Source organism: Sceloporus occidentalis, unplaced genomic scaffold (assembly GCF_023333645.1).
Source record: "Sceloporus occidentalis isolate IW3139 unplaced genomic scaffold, rSceOcc1.0.p SCAF_59, whole genome shotgun sequence".
In the NCBI taxonomy this organism is placed as follows: domain Eukaryota; kingdom Metazoa; phylum Chordata; class Lepidosauria; order Squamata; family Phrynosomatidae; genus Sceloporus; species Sceloporus occidentalis.
In genome coordinates this window covers 4351205-4366927 of record NW_028317039.1, presented here as the reverse complement: position 1 = coordinate 4366927, position 15723 = coordinate 4351205, and the positions used below count along the sequence as shown (strand labels likewise).

Genomic DNA, 15723 nt, shown 5'->3' with positions numbered 1-15723 from the left:
ATCTGTTCAGCTGCATTATCTATAACACAAAGAGAGTGGTTGGACCTGCTATATAATAAACAATTTGTATAGAGATGCAAGAGCTGCAAACGGATCCAAATTAGGATCTGTAGTACACATCTTACCAGTGGTACATGTGAAATATTTTACTCGGATTTTTCTGAAATGTTTTATATTTGCACCAGCACAACTAATTATGTGGTCACAAGTATTGTGTATAAAAACATTTCTGTATACTGGCAAACTTAGTATCACAAGAAATAAATTGTGTGTATTTTTGTTTATATTACCAAAAATCTGGACTTCCTAAACAAATTACCTCTTTTTGCAGTCATGTCATCATAATGGGATTAAAACACAGAGCAGCTAAGAAAGGATAAGAAAAACATGGGTTTAACAAATCCTGAAAAAAACTGCAGGGAAATTTTGTTGCATATTTGGACAGATGAAGAAGCTGGTAGAGATTTAATAATTTTAATTGCTTAGTCAAATAGCCATGATCCCAGGGCAGTACGAAGAAGAGCTGGATAAAGGGATTATAGATAATAAACAGCCTTTTCACATTTTGAGTCCACTGAACTTCAGAAGATCACCATTAGTCAAACGTAAATTATAATTTCATTTAACGGTAAGAAAAAAGAGGGGGTAAAAAATAAAGGGTTTAACCACATCGATCCTCTTCAGTCTGTTCACTTGGCCCCCTCAAAGGCCCACATAATTCTCGGAAGCCTCAATGGTTCCTGTTGAGGAAGTTTTCACTGTTCCTTATGTAGTCATCATTCAGAATAGTGCATGATCGACTCCACATAGTTGCCTGGGAACAGTCCTGTCACCCCATTCATAACTCCCTCATACCACCCATCATCATTCTTCTTAATGACGTATATGATGGCTCCTTCTTGAAAGGAAAGCTCATCATCTTTATCTTTTGAGTAGTCGTAAATTGCCACAACTGAGGAGACAAAAGCAGACCAGTGTTAGTATTATGAGTTTTGAGAAATCTTCCATTCACCCATTATAAAGAATTTATTTTAAAAAGTTCACGGTTTGGACAGTTACAACTCAAACAATGTAGTACTAACATTTTCATAATGAGTGTTTTTCATTTCTGTCATCCTGAAGTAATCCATCTACTTTAATTTTAAATAACTGAAACTGAATATACACCTTATATAAGTCTCTACACAAGGAATTCCATGCTCAAGGTGCTCGCAATTTTACACTTAAAGTAAACACTTTAAAATATGTATATATCATCCTCCTTAAAACACAATATAGAACTTGACAGCACACAAAAAACATTAAACCTTATTATACCAATGCCTTATTTTTCAGGATAGCCTTATATCTATGCCATACATGTTGAAATTCCCTAATTGTATTAACCTCCACCACTTCTCATAGGAGGCTTTTCCACTTATCAACCATCCTCTCATTATTGCAATATAAGGAAATTTAAGTCTGACACAGTCATTTTAGGCTTTGACGTCTTGTCCTTTTTTATTTCTAAATATACTTTTCTCTTGCATTTTGTTCTTTTTGTTAATCATACCCTTCTCTAAATAGGTCCGTGGGGCCCAAGGAGGATCTTCCTCAGCATATGGATCACTGTACTCAACAACAGCAGCTTCCTCCTCCTCATAATCCTCTGGAGGTGGTGGGGGAGGAGGAGATTCGTCAAATACCGGCTCTTCTGCAGGAGGAGGTGGAGGTGGTGTCTCTGTAACTAAAGGAAAACAACAATCATATTATACTACAAAATATAAAACTCACCAACACAGCAACCTATCTGGTAAAAGGGCAACTGCCAGACAGAAAATTAAGATCTTGGTATACTCTACAGAGGTCATTTATAACTTTAGATATATACATATACACGTACACTATATGGACAAAAATATTGCGACACCTGACCATTACACCAGAGACTTTTATTAGATTACATTCTAAATACATAATATGTACTTGGTCCCCCCTTTCCAGCTATAACGCTCTTGAGGGAAGGCTTAACTGAATTTTGGAGTCTTTCTGTGGGAATTGTTGCCCATTCATCCAGTAGAGACCTGGCTCGCAATCTCCGTTCCAGTTCATCCCAAAGGTGTTCAATAGGGTTGAGGTCAGGGCCAAGTTCTTCCGCATCAAACTCATCCAACCATGTCTTTACAGACCTTGCTTTGTGCACTAGGGCAGTTCCCCAAACTGTCCCCACAAGGTCGAAAAAATGTGTTGGCATGCTGAAGCATTAAGATTACTCTTCACTGAACGGTTTACACAAAGCAGTCAGCCAGGTAACTTCTTTTTTGCTTAACCACATCTCACAATTTTCTTTACGCAGGTCTTCAATGGAAAACCACCATAATTATATATTTTAAAAAAACGGAATACTTGAATAAAGCTTAATTCATTTTTAAATCCAGTAACAAACTAAAAACTGGATGAAATTAACATGTGGCAAAAGTAAAGTCTGCAACAGCTTATTATTTAAGTGAAGGTACAAACACTTACTACTTTTTGATTTTCAACTAATTCATAGACATATGTTGAACTTACTGTTTTCTTGAACTCTTGCCACAAATCCCATTAAAGGCAACTGTGGAGTTACTTGCAGGATGGAGGGAGGAGGTGGAGGAGCATGGGATACTGTGGGGAAAGAAAATATTGCAACATGACATCCTGGAACTGGGTATGATGGGGTACAGCATTTCATCTTTACCATGCATTAATAAAGATGATTATCGTTGTAAATCTTTTATGGACAAATATTTTGCCAATAGTTCAGTATTTTTTTCCCACCAAACAAGCGTTGAAGGATTAGTCAGCACATAATTACTATCATATACAACGCTCTCTTATTTTACAACCAGCGCACAAAAGGTTACTAACATATTTCTCTGCTCATCTCCCCGTCCTCTGAGTCTGCCGTGTGGTCTTACTCTCCATGTGGGACGGACAAATATGTTTGTATGAATATGAAGGGGAGTATGCTAAGGGAAGGGTATTAAGATGGTGGGAAAATAATGCTGGGTGAGTATGGAGATGAAACGTTATGGGACATGAACATGGAGGGTGATGATGGTAGGGGTAGGAAATTCTGGTGGTAAGGGGATAATGATTGTGGTCGAAGCTGTGAATGAATTATGTGAGGGGTATGATGATGGTCAGGTGCACTCTGACACCATACACTTAACCAAACACACACCCACTCTAACACTGTACATGTATGTGCAAAGTCACTCTAACATCATACACACCACTCCAACACTTACACAAACCTAAATATATATACACTCCCTGGCCACTTTATTAGGTACACCTTGCTAGTACCGAGTAGGACCCCCTTTTGCCTTCATTCTTCGTGGCATACTTTCTACAAGGTGCTGGAAACATTCCTCAGAGATTTTGGTCCATACGGACATGATGGCATCACACAGTTGCTGCAGATTTGTCGGCTGCACATCCATGACGCGAATCTCCCGTTCCACCACATCCCAAAGGTGCTCTATTGGATTGGATCTGGTGACTGTGGAGGCCATTGCAGTACAGTAAACCCATTGTCATGTTCAAGAAACCAGTTTCAGATGATGTGAGCTTTGTGTCATGGTGCATTATCCTGCTGGAAGTAGCCATCAGAAGATGGGTACACTGCAGTCATAAAGGGATGGAAATTGTCAGCAACAACAACAACAACCTTTCAATGTCTACCACCAATTCCCTCTCTGTCTTTCCCATCTTTCGAAGTACACTCTGTCCGCCTTTTCTCCCCGATTGCTCTTCTCGTTGCAGTGATCTACCGGCCTCCTGGCCCTACCTCACATTTCTTTGATCACTTTGCTGCTTGGCTTTCCTACTTTCTTTCCTCCACCATCCCTACACTAATCCTAGGGGACTTCAATATACCTACTGATGACCCATCCTCACCAGATGCTTCCAGACTACTTTCACTCTCCTCCTCCCTCGGACTCTCACAATGGACTAACTCCCCAACGCACCGTGGCGGTCATCAAATAGATCTAGTGTTCTCCCGCCTTTGTTCATCTCAGTTCTCCAACACTCCCATCTGTCTGTCTGATCACAGCTTGCTTACATTTAATCTTGACATATCACACACACACCCTCCGTACCCAAGAAACCACCATAAACCTACAGTAACATCAGCAACCTCAACACTCCACAGCTTTCAGATACACTACGGCCACTTCTCTCAAGTATATCCTCCTCCTCCTGTCCCGACACAGCTACAGCTCAGTATAACCATACACTAGCCTCAACCCTAGATATGGTTGCCCCTGTAACAGTACGCAATCCCCCACGCCTTCCACCTCAGCCATGGCATTCCAAACAGACACGCCTCCTTCAAAGGTGTTCATGTACCGCTGAGTGCCTGTGGAGGAAGTCTCGTTCACCTGAAGACTTCATTCACTACAAATTCATGCTCCACTCCTATACTTCGGCCCTCCGTCTCTAAACAAATATATTTCATTTCATTAATCACCTCTCTTTCCCATAACCCTAAACATCTATTCTCCACATTTTACACCTTTCTCAGACCCACCTCCCTTGCCCTCCAACTTCTCTGCCCAAGAGCTTGCCACCTACTTCAAAAACAAAAATTGACATCAGGGATAACATCCTCCCCCATAGTGTCAATCATATGGTACCTCAACCTCCCTCCTCACCGCAATCCATCCTATTGTCTTCCCACCTCACAACCCATCCTCTCGACCCTGCACCTTCACATCTCCTACCACCCCTCTCTAGTGTCCTTACCCCAACCCACATCTTTAATCTCTCCTTGTCCTCTGGTGTATTCCCATCATCATTCAAACATGCCATTATCTCCCCCACTTGATCATCTCCACTTGATCCCACATCCCCATCAAACTACCGTCCAGTTTCATTTCTCCCGCTAGCTTCCAAACTGCTGGAACGATTAACCTACAATCAACTAACAAACTTTATCTCATCAAACTCTCTACCTGACCCTCTACAATCTGGTTTCCATCCACAGCATTCAACAGCGACTGCACTGATTAAGATTACTAACGACCTCCTCACAGCTAAAAGGAAAGCCAATTCTAACTGTTTTTTCTCTTGGACCTCTCAGCAGCCTTCGACACAGTTGACCACCCCCTTCTCCTACAAACCCTCCATGCTCATGGCATCCGTGACATGGCTCTTTCATGGCTTAAATCCTACCTTTCTAACCGTACTTTTAGTGTCTCATTTACTGGAACTTGCTTCTCTCCCCTACCGCTATCTACTGGTGTTCAAGGCTCAGTTCTTGGGCCTCTGCTATTCTCCATCTAAACTTCTTCCCTCGGAAAACGTATTTCTTCCTTTGGTTTCCAGTACCACCTATATGCAGATGACACACTACTCTATATTTCTGCTCCTGACCTTTCCCCCTCTGTTCTAACTCGCTTCACTGACTGTCTATCAGGGATTGCATCATGGACGGCGTCCCGTTACCTAAAGCTCAACATCTCTAAGACCGAACTCATGGTAATCATGCCATCTGCTATGTCCACTTTTTGATAACTCCACTATCCAGCCAACAGACCAGGTTCGCTGCCTTGGTGTCACCCTCGACTCTGCTCTCTCCTTCATCCCTCAAATCCGCCTCCACCTGAAAAACATCTCCCGAATCCGCCCTTTCCTCACACAAGACACCACCAAGTTACTAATCCACTCCCTTGTGATATCCCCCCTGGATTATTGCAACTGCCTACTAACCGGTCTGCCCCTCTCCCGCCTTTCACCACTTCAATCCATCCTCAACACTGCAGCTAGATTAATTTTTCTTTGCTGCCGCTCCACTATGCCAATCACTTCATTGGCTCCCCATAGCCTTTAGAATCAAATTTAAACTTCTAACTCTGACCTATAGAGCCCTCAAGAGCTCGGGACCCCCTTACATCTCTTTCCTCCTATCCAAATACACCCCTACCGGCACTCTTCGCTCCTCTCATGACCTGCGGCTTCCTTCTACTGTTACCTCTTCCCACTCCCGTATTCAGGATTTCACCCGCACCGCTCCCCTCCTGTGGAATTCCCTTCCCCGTTCTGTCAGACTTTCTGCCCCGTACGTGACTTTCAAAACCTCTCTGAAAACCCACTTGTTCAGGGAAGCCTACTACATTCCTTTACAGTGCCCCCCAACCATCATCCTAATCAAAGCCATCTGAACAAACAGCTTCAACACATCATGGCAACCAGATCAACTCATCCCCATCCAAGCAGTCCTCTCCTACTGTCTCACTCCCCTCATCCACCGACTAGATTGTAAGCTCGCAACAGCAGGGCCCTCTTCTCCTTTGCACCAGTTTGTTATTGTATGTATGTGTTATTGAATGTGTTTATAAATTGTCCTAATGAATGCAACAGTGCTGCGGAATAGGCCGGCGCTTTATAAATAAATGTAATCTAACAGTACTCGGGTAGGCCGCCACGTTTAAACGATGCTCGATGGTACTAAGGGGCCCAAAGTGCGCCAAGAAAATGTTCAACACCATTGCACCACCACCAGCCTAAACTGTTCATACAAGGCAGGATAGATCCATGCTTTTATGTTGTTTACGCCAAAGTCTGAAACTGCCATCTGAATGTTGCAGCTGGAATTGAGACCCATCAGACCAAGTAATGTTCCTCCAGTCTTCCATTGTCCAATCTTGGTGAGCCTGTGTGAATTGAAGACTCAGTTTCCTGTTCTTAGCTCACAGGAGTGGCACCAGGTATGGTCCTTCTGCTGCTGTAGCCCATCTGCTTCAAGGTTTGACATGTTGTGCATTCAGAGATGGTATTCTGCATACCTTGGTTGTAACGAGTGGTTATTTCAGTTACTGTTGCCTTTAGTCATCTCGAGACAGTCTTCCCATTGTCCTCTGACAACAAGGCATTTTTGTCCACACAACTTCCCCCCCCCTTAACTTAAATCCCCTTTTCTTCCCCATTCTGATGCTCGGTTTGAACTTCAGCAAGCTGTCTTGACCAAGCTTACATGCCTAAATGCATTGAGTTCCTGGCACGTGATTGGCTCATTAGCTATTTGTGTGAACAAGTGTACCTAATAAAGTGGCCAGTGTGTGTGTACACATGTGTGTGTATAAACACATGCACAAATGTATATACACAAGTTGATTGACAAACCTTCCTTTATTCAGTTTGTTGTTCCATTAAAAAAAAATAGTTCAAACTTCAAAGTCTAGAATAAAAAAAACAACTAAATACATTTTACTAGCCATGAGAAAGAGGCTGTACCAAAATTATTTTAAACTATTTCAGGATTACATATGCACAAGCATTCAATACCCACACACAGGAAAAATATTTACAACTACTAAACATTAGAGGGCACAGTAATCATATAGACCCTCAAACACTGCTGTGCTAAAACAAAATTACTAAAGCTCATAAAACTACATAGGCGATAAACAAGCAAAACACAAGATATGGAAACGGTAAACACAATGAACCTATGGAACAATAGATTAAAATGATAGGTCAAAATCAGCAACCAAACGGCTGAGTGAAGAGAAGGAAGAACTTCAGGAACATACAAAAAGGCCCAAAATTCGAAGTCCATCATCATCAATCAGCTTTACTTAATAATTAAAAAGTAGTAATACTACAATAATATTGTATTGAATTAATACTTAGTATTCAGGAATGCATTATTTAACACAGAGCCCACTTATTTTTATTGATATTTATTGAGTAGTAAAGTCCATTCACATACCATTTTCTTATAATTTTAACTGTTATAACAACCGTTGTAAAACTATTAATTTCTTTTAAAGGCTAACATCCTTGCACATGTGAGTTGTATTAGTCTTAATTAACACTTGATAAAAAACAGAAAAGTTTTTTTTTTTTTTTATCTAACAGCCAAACTTTCAAAGTGGAAGAGTGGAAAGCCATCCTATTTAGTCACTTATAAAAAGGGAAATGTTTGGTTGTAGTCGCAGTGTTCATATGAAAAGTGGCCCTAATAAGAAAACACCACAGTATGCAAAACCTACAGTTAATTGTGGTGCAGTAAATATCCAGGGGTGCGAAAGCTTTGCCGATTCTGGAGTTGATGATTTGCACATCAACAACTACACTTTGACCAAACAGAAGTCCCACTCTATTCTCCAGAAGCATGCAATAAAATTGTGCACAAGCTTGTAGAATCAACGTCAGGCAGAAGAGAACTAGAGATGCATTATATATTACACACATATAACACTTACCTAAACATCCATGAGCATTGTTTAAAATGCTACACTGTTTAAACATATGATGACATTTAATAGTATGATGTAACTTTTTCAGGACAATCCTCATTGATGGAATTCTCTTTGAGGCAATATTTCAGAAGCATTTACTACTATATATATTACTATACTATACTACATATATTACTATAGTAGGTATATACAATTGAGTACCTACAACGCAATCATTATGTTTCCCTTTTATTAATAAATAACTAATCCACAAAAACGTTTAACCTTCCTTGTACATTTTCAACTAAGGCAACTTGAATTTGTCTGCATTTTTTAAACCTACCAGTAAATACATTCTCTTCCACAGACATTAATTCCTCAGGCAGTAAATCATTAATATGAAATGTAACAAAGTTGTTTTTTTCTTTGGTCACATGCATACTTTAAGTAGCTAGAGAGGCATTTAAAATCATTAATAAACAAGATTAGCAGAACTGCCTTATTAACTTGTTAACTTACAAGGTGTACTTAAAAAAATAAATCTAAAAGGGTAATTGAAAAATGCTCATAATTATGCAATTTTACACTATTGTAGTACTGAGCACGTACTAGACAACCCAAGCAGCTGCCATACTAGCTTCACAAAACCATTACAATAACCACTAGACTAGATCAGTGTTGGTTGCCACATTAGTTGAGAAAGCAGCATTTGTGTACAGTCAATTTGAAGATATTTTATATTTTGGAGCAAGCAAGTGAAATGGATACACTGAACTTAATTTATGTACATAACACATCTGGTTTCATACCTGGATTTTGGCTGTAAAAGGGTCCTCCATTTATCTGGTTCTGAAGACTCGGCTGTGAGGTCATCGATGGGGGGCGTCGATAGGGAAGTGAACCCCCTATTGTTGGTGGGTTATGCCGAGACACTGGCCTGTTCATACTGTAGAATTGAGTAGGATGACCTGAAGACAGGACAGGTATTTATTGTCAACAGCTACAGCTATATATCACAGTATACAAAACATTGAATAATACCAATGGTTTCTTTCACATCATTTGTATTTTTTACATTTATTATGGTAATCAAAATAGGTGTCATTTTTACCATATACCATGTGCATTACCATGAATCTCACTTTTCCATATTTGATGAACCCGCACAAGCTATATATCATTTTGTTCAAAAGTAGAGCCTTCTTTTAAAACCATAGAAATACATAACATAATAAATTTTAGTTATAGATTAAAAAACCTATACTAAATACTTCTGCCCAGGGCAAAGCTAACCTGCATTATGGCCTACAACAGGCATTTGCCCGATCAATTTTTGCAGACATGATGAGGAAAACGCCAACTATAAGAATAAGAAGGTTGCAATCCACATGATGCAGACTACAACAAATAATGCCTGTTTCATTTTTTTTAAAAAGGGTACCTCACCGAAAGAGACAAATTTTGGCCCCTCAGCATCTCCAGGAAATCTTACAAGAAGTGGAGCAGCACACTTTCTCTTTCTAAATTTCCTTCCAACCTCCACAAAAACCAAGAGACAGATATGGTGCTGGGTCTGGTATGCCAAAGAGCACAGAATGACACAATATTTTACTGATTGTCCTGATAAGCCCGGTCTTTGCATCGGCATCTATTTTAATAAAGAGGCAAGAGAAGATGTGGTGTTGCAGAAAAGGGACAGGGACAGTGAAGTGGTCAGCGGAGAAGGTAGGGAGACATTGGCAGGGAGTGAGAGAGAGTGAGGGAGCAACAAAAACATCAAAAGGCAAATAAAAAATTCCTTTGCCTCTATTTCATTTGTTTCGCTGGAGTTCCCACCTTGTTCGAACATTTGTATAAATTAACAAAATTGACAAATTTTGTTAAAATATTTGTACAAATGCACAAGGCTAGTGATCATATGTTAAAATCCTCCCTCTCTCTTACTAATGCAATTTGATCTTGTGTCAAAGAGAGAGAGAGAGATACTATGTCCCTGAAAATAAATGTATATATGAAAGGAGTAAAAAATACTTTGTTAGGCAACAGTAATATTTTAGAAGCCGAGCGAACTAGCAGGTAGCAGTAAAATAATTAGTGGAGGACAGTTGAGCAAGGGCAACAGTATGGGGTGTGCTCCCTTTTTGTTCAACAAAAAAATGTAAAAATGCTTTATATAGATATATGGTGCATGTTGTTTACAGGGGAGATGAGATTTATTTTATATGTGTGTACAATTATTAGGCAAGTTGTATTTTTGATGATTAACTTTATTATTGAACTACAGTGCTCTCCAGCAATCCAAAATGTTGAGAGCTTAAACCTGAATATTTAAGAACTGTACTGTTTTCCTTCAGAGTAAATCTGTTTAAGAAGGGCCCACAAGTTCTCAATAGGGTTTAGGTCAAGTGAGGAAGGAGGCCATGTCATTATGTTTTCATCTTTAAAGCCATTACTAGCTAGCCATGCACTGGAGTACTTGGATGCATGCGATGGAGCATTGATCCTGCATAAAAATCATGGTCTTCTTGAAAGATGCAAGCTTTTTGCTGTACCACTGTATGAAGAAAGTGTCTTCTAAAAACTGGCAGTATGTTTGGGAGTTGAGTTTGAGTCCATCTTCAACCCGAAAAAGGCCCAACTAGCTTATCTTTGACGTTTTAACTTATGCGTCTTGTTCAGTGGTGGTCAGGTTTCAGCTAGGGCTGCAACTAATGATTATTTTAATAATCGATTAGTTGGCCGATTATTTTTTCGATTAATCGGATAAAAAAAATGCAAATTATTTTAATTTAAAATAATGTAATAAAAAACTTACAATTTACACTTTCATCTCTCTCACAATGACATTTCCATATTCACCTTCTTATTTTACTGACATAATAATAAAAGCTACAAGAACCCAAACACAGTGTTCCTCAAACTAGGTTTTAATACAAAGTTATTAGTAAATATTAATTCATATGTTAACTATTTTTCATATTTAATAAAAACTATATATATGTTTATATTTTCTTTTATTTACCAAACTGCCCCCAGTTATGCACATCTGACCCCCAGCTTGCAACTCTGCCCCCAGATATGCCTTATACTTCCTATATGCCAGAGATTCCACTGTGCCCCCTGATATGCCACTGTGCCCCCGATATGCCTTATACTCCTTATATGCCAGTGATATGCAACTGAGCCCCGATAGACCTTTTACCCCCTGATATGCCTAATATCAATATGGCATATTATACCGTATAATACCTTATACCCCCTATGTGCCACTGTGCCCCCTGATATGCCTTATAACTTCCAATATGCCACTCACCCCCATTTATGCCTTATACCTCCCTATATGCCACTGTGCACCCTGATATGCCACTCTGCCCCCATAAATGCCCTCCACCACCCTGAAATTCATTATACTCCCTGATTCACCACTCTGCCTCCTCCAGATATGCCACTCTGAAATTCATTATACCCCCCATACACCACTCTACCTCCCCCAGATATGCCACTCTAACTCCCTGAAATTCATTACACACCCTTACACCACTCTGCTACCCTGAAATTCATTATATCCCCCCCATACACCACTCTGCCTCCTCCCCCTCCCATTCACCACTCTGCCTCTCCCCCCCTCCCATTCACCACTCTGCCTCTCTTCCCCCCCTCCCATTCACCACCCTGCCTCTTCCCCCCCCTCCCATTCACCACCCTGCCTCTTCCCCCCCTCCCATTCACCACTCTGCCTCTCTCCCCCCTCCCATCACCACTCTGCCTCTCTCCCCCCCTCCCATTCACCACTCTGCCTCTCTCCCCCCCTCCCATTCACCACTCTGCCTCTCTCCCCCCCTCCCATTCACCACTCTGCCTCTCTCCCCCCTCCCATTCACCACTCTGCCACTCTCCCCTCCCTCCCATTCACCACTCTGCCTCTCTCCCCCCCCCATTCACCACTCTGCCTCTCTCCCCCCCTCCCATTCACCACTCTGCCTCTCTCCCCCCTCCCATTCACCACTCTGCCTCTCTCCCCCCCTCCCAATCACCACTCTGCCTCTCTCCCCCCCTCCCAATCACCACTCTGCCTCCTCCCCCCCTCCCATACACCACTCTGCCTCCTCCCCCCCTCCCATACACCACTCTGCCTCCTCCCCCCTCCCATACACCACTCTGCCTCCTCCCCCCTCCCATACACCACTCTGCCTCCTCCCCCCTCCCATACACCACTCTGCCTCCTCCCCCCTCCCATACATCACTCTGCCTCTCTCCCCCCTCCCATACACCACTTTGCCTCCTGTCAGCAACGGAGGTTCACAAGACACCAGGGAGTCGGGTAGAGAGGCAGAGTGGTGTATGGGAGGGGGAGGAGCCACAGTGGTGTATGGGAGGGTGGCTCCCATACACCCCTCTGCCTCCCCCTCCCATACACTGCTCTGCCTCTCTACCGGCTCCCTGGTGTCTTGTGAACCTCCGTTGCTAACAGGCACTTTCACTGCAGCTTCATAGAAGCCTCAGCGTAAGTGAAGGGCAGTAACGGAGGCTGTCTGTGCGCATCGCGCAGACCCCCACCAGCTGACAGAGAGGATGATCCTCTGCAGGAGACCTCGATTCTCTGTCAGCCGGTGAGGGTCTGCACGATGTGCACAGACAGCCTCAGTTACTCCCCTTCACTTCTGCTGGGGCTTCTATGAAGCTCCAGTGAAAGTGCCTGTCAGCAACGGAGGTTCACAAAAAAAAAAAAAAAAAAGCCCCAGCGGAAGTTGTCTGTGCGCATCGCGCGGACACCCACAGGCTGACAGTGAGGGGAATCCAGGTCCCCTGCAGCGTTGCGGGGGATCTGGATTCTAGTGTTATAATCCGATCTCTGTTTGTGGTTGGATTATATAATGAGAGGAGTTTTTCAGAGCATTTGCTCTGAAAAAAACTTTTTATAATCGATAAAAATCGATTCGACTATTATCGATTAGTTGTTGCAGCCCTAGTTTCAGCCTTCCGTACCGTGGCCATGTCTCTGAGCACTGAACACCTTGTACTTCTGCATACTCTAGGTAGGTTGCAGTTCTGGAATATGACAGCACTGGGGGATAATGGGTTCCTGGTAGCTTGATGTTTGATTCTTCTTAAATCTCTGGCAGTTAATTTGCGTCTTTCATTCTCAACACTTTTCTTGCGACCCTGTTGACTATTTGCAACAAAATGTTTGATGGTTCTGTGATCACGCCCCAATGTCTTAGCTATTTCAAGACTTTTTAACATTTTTGACATTTCAGAGTCAGCTAAATCTCCTTTTCTGCCCACTTGAAAATGAAGCTGCCTAATAATTATGCACACCTTGACATAGTGTGTTCATCTCCTTAGGCCACAGCCTCCCTCAATACACAAATTCACATCACCTGAAATGCTTAAATCCAATAAGCATTCAAATCCAATAAGCATTCAATAAGCTTGGGGTTGGAAAATATGCACACAAATTATGATTGGTTCAAAATACTCACTTGCCTAATTATTTTGAACACAGTATATATATAACACATATATATAGTTTTATAATTGCTCCTCTGCCGTTGTTCCTGTCCCCATAAATACGATTACTGGAGAGGCCACAGAAGGAGAATGAAAATTAACATTAAAGCAGATATACAATATACAATTGTACAGCATTAACACGTGTTAAAACATACTGGTAGAAGAGCAGGTGCAAGCCCTTCTCTTTCAAGCATACAATGTATTTTGTATGCACTGCTATATTTTTACACACTGTATATGTGTAATAGGTTTACTAAGGGTGTTTTCAGTAACATGGCTCTGTTGAAAATGAAGCCTCCAGTGTATAATGTCTTGAGAAAGAAAGTTTCTTTATGCATCCACACTCCATATCCAGTCCAAAGCATCTGCTCTCTTTTGCCCAAGACGTGACCCACAGACATTGTTAGCTCCTAAAATTGTCACTTTCTTGTTCTTCAAATTGACAACAAAGACTACAAGAGAAACAGAACCTATTCTCTAAGGTGCTGTCCTCTGAAGATACAGCAAGAGGCATATTCTCAGGTCCAGTGGGATTTGAGAACTGGTAAATCACTCTCCTATAACCCTGGCAACAATTCTGAATGTAACGACAGTCACCTTCCCAAAAAAGATGTTTAAAATGGAAAGAGTGGACTTTCCTCATTCTTTTTCAAAATATGATAGCCAGAACCCTACAGGCCCGTTACCAAAGCTTCAAAAAGCAGGCCCATCAGGCTGAGCAATATCAAATCCCTATACCTCTTCTAGTGTATCCAACAAGCCAATAAGAGGCCCCATCTAGAGACATACACCCCCCTTTTGTTTTTTTGGGTAACGTGATGAATAATTCATAGATTAGGTCCTGCCTTCAATATATTGTTGCCAGGGATGGTAAAATGTAAAAAAGGTTCATCTTCCCCCTCAGTGTCCTATGGGGCATTCATATCCGACAGAAGCATAAAAGAAAAGAACTACTGTTCACAGGATGTGCCAAACCATACATACATTTCACTGGTCAGAGCCAACTTTATCAGGGGAACCAGAACTGATTTTTTGCCCTATTCTCCATGTCCTGAAGATTAAACACTACACAATTATTCACAATTATTGGACAAATGTCTGTAAACTAATTGAGAAATTGTGGCTGTTAAAAGGGAAGAAAATGATAACACAACAAAAGGTCTAAGATCTAAAGTATAAAAAAGGAACATGGATGCTTATTGTTAACGTAAGTGATACAGAAAGTCACATTCAGTTATAAAGCATATAAAGACAACTGCATGTTTATATCTGTCACACCAATTGCATATTCAAAATGAACACGTTTTGCACTCTGATGTACAACGTGTCCACCTTTTTCATCCCTCTCTTGCTTTTTATCAGTTTTCCTTTTTTTTCTTTTTTTAACCAGTCTGTATTTTTAACTCATGTCATATGTATCTCTAGATTGGCTTTAAGTTAAGTGCCATTCTGACTGCTATGGTTACTGTACTACAGTAATGTAAAAATGTCTAAACCATCAACATGCTACTAAAAATGGAGGGTTTTTAATTTTTTTTGTGATATAAAATGGTTTCATATTATTTCATGATAATTTCATGGTTTCATGATTATTTTTTACCTTGTCCCATTAGTGGTAGACTCATGGCTATGTAAGTACATGGAGACTTTGAATTGCAAGGCAGTTTAATATTGTATATAGACAATAAGATGAAAAAGATCCTGTAAACTAACAAAAATCATATTATAAAATTAAATAGATCAGTTCTGCTTGAACACCACACTTGGATAAGTTCAGATATTATTTAGATTTATATAATCCACTCATATCCAGCAGAGCTGGTGAATGGGTAAACAGGATTCAATGCATCACAATAGTCCGGATTTACAGAAACAAGAAGGGGAGGAAAACTCCTGTGAGAACATTTCGTTCTTTGGAAGTTTTAACAAATTTATTCTAAAATGTGAAATTGTTAATTACTGCATTTACTGTAATGCAGTAAAAAGTAAAACCACTTACACA

At 40.9% G+C, this 15723-nt stretch overlaps 1 protein-coding gene across 49 annotated transcripts in view; it reads right to left on the bottom strand.

Annotated features, from left to right (window-relative positions):
- Positions 1 to 776: 776 nt before the first annotated feature.
- The window catches only part of LOC149287578 (abl interactor 2), a 66737-nt gene continuing 51790 nt past the window's right edge, over positions 777 to 15723 (bottom strand). For 20 of the 49 annotated variants that reach the window (XM_089492718.1, XM_089492696.1, XM_089492697.1 and 17 more), the window contains 3 exons: positions 9017 to 9175; positions 1553 to 1726; positions 777 to 952 (listed from right to left, as the gene is read on the bottom strand). In XM_089492718.1, coding sequence (XP_089348844.1) covers positions 777 to 952; positions 1553 to 1726; positions 9017 to 9175 — 509 coding nt within the window. Of the gene's footprint in view, positions 953 to 1552; positions 1727 to 2550; positions 2641 to 9016; positions 9176 to 15723 lie in introns of all 49 variants that reach the window. The other 29 variants (XM_089492706.1, XM_089492692.1, XM_089492705.1 and 26 more) reach the window with 4 other exon arrangements.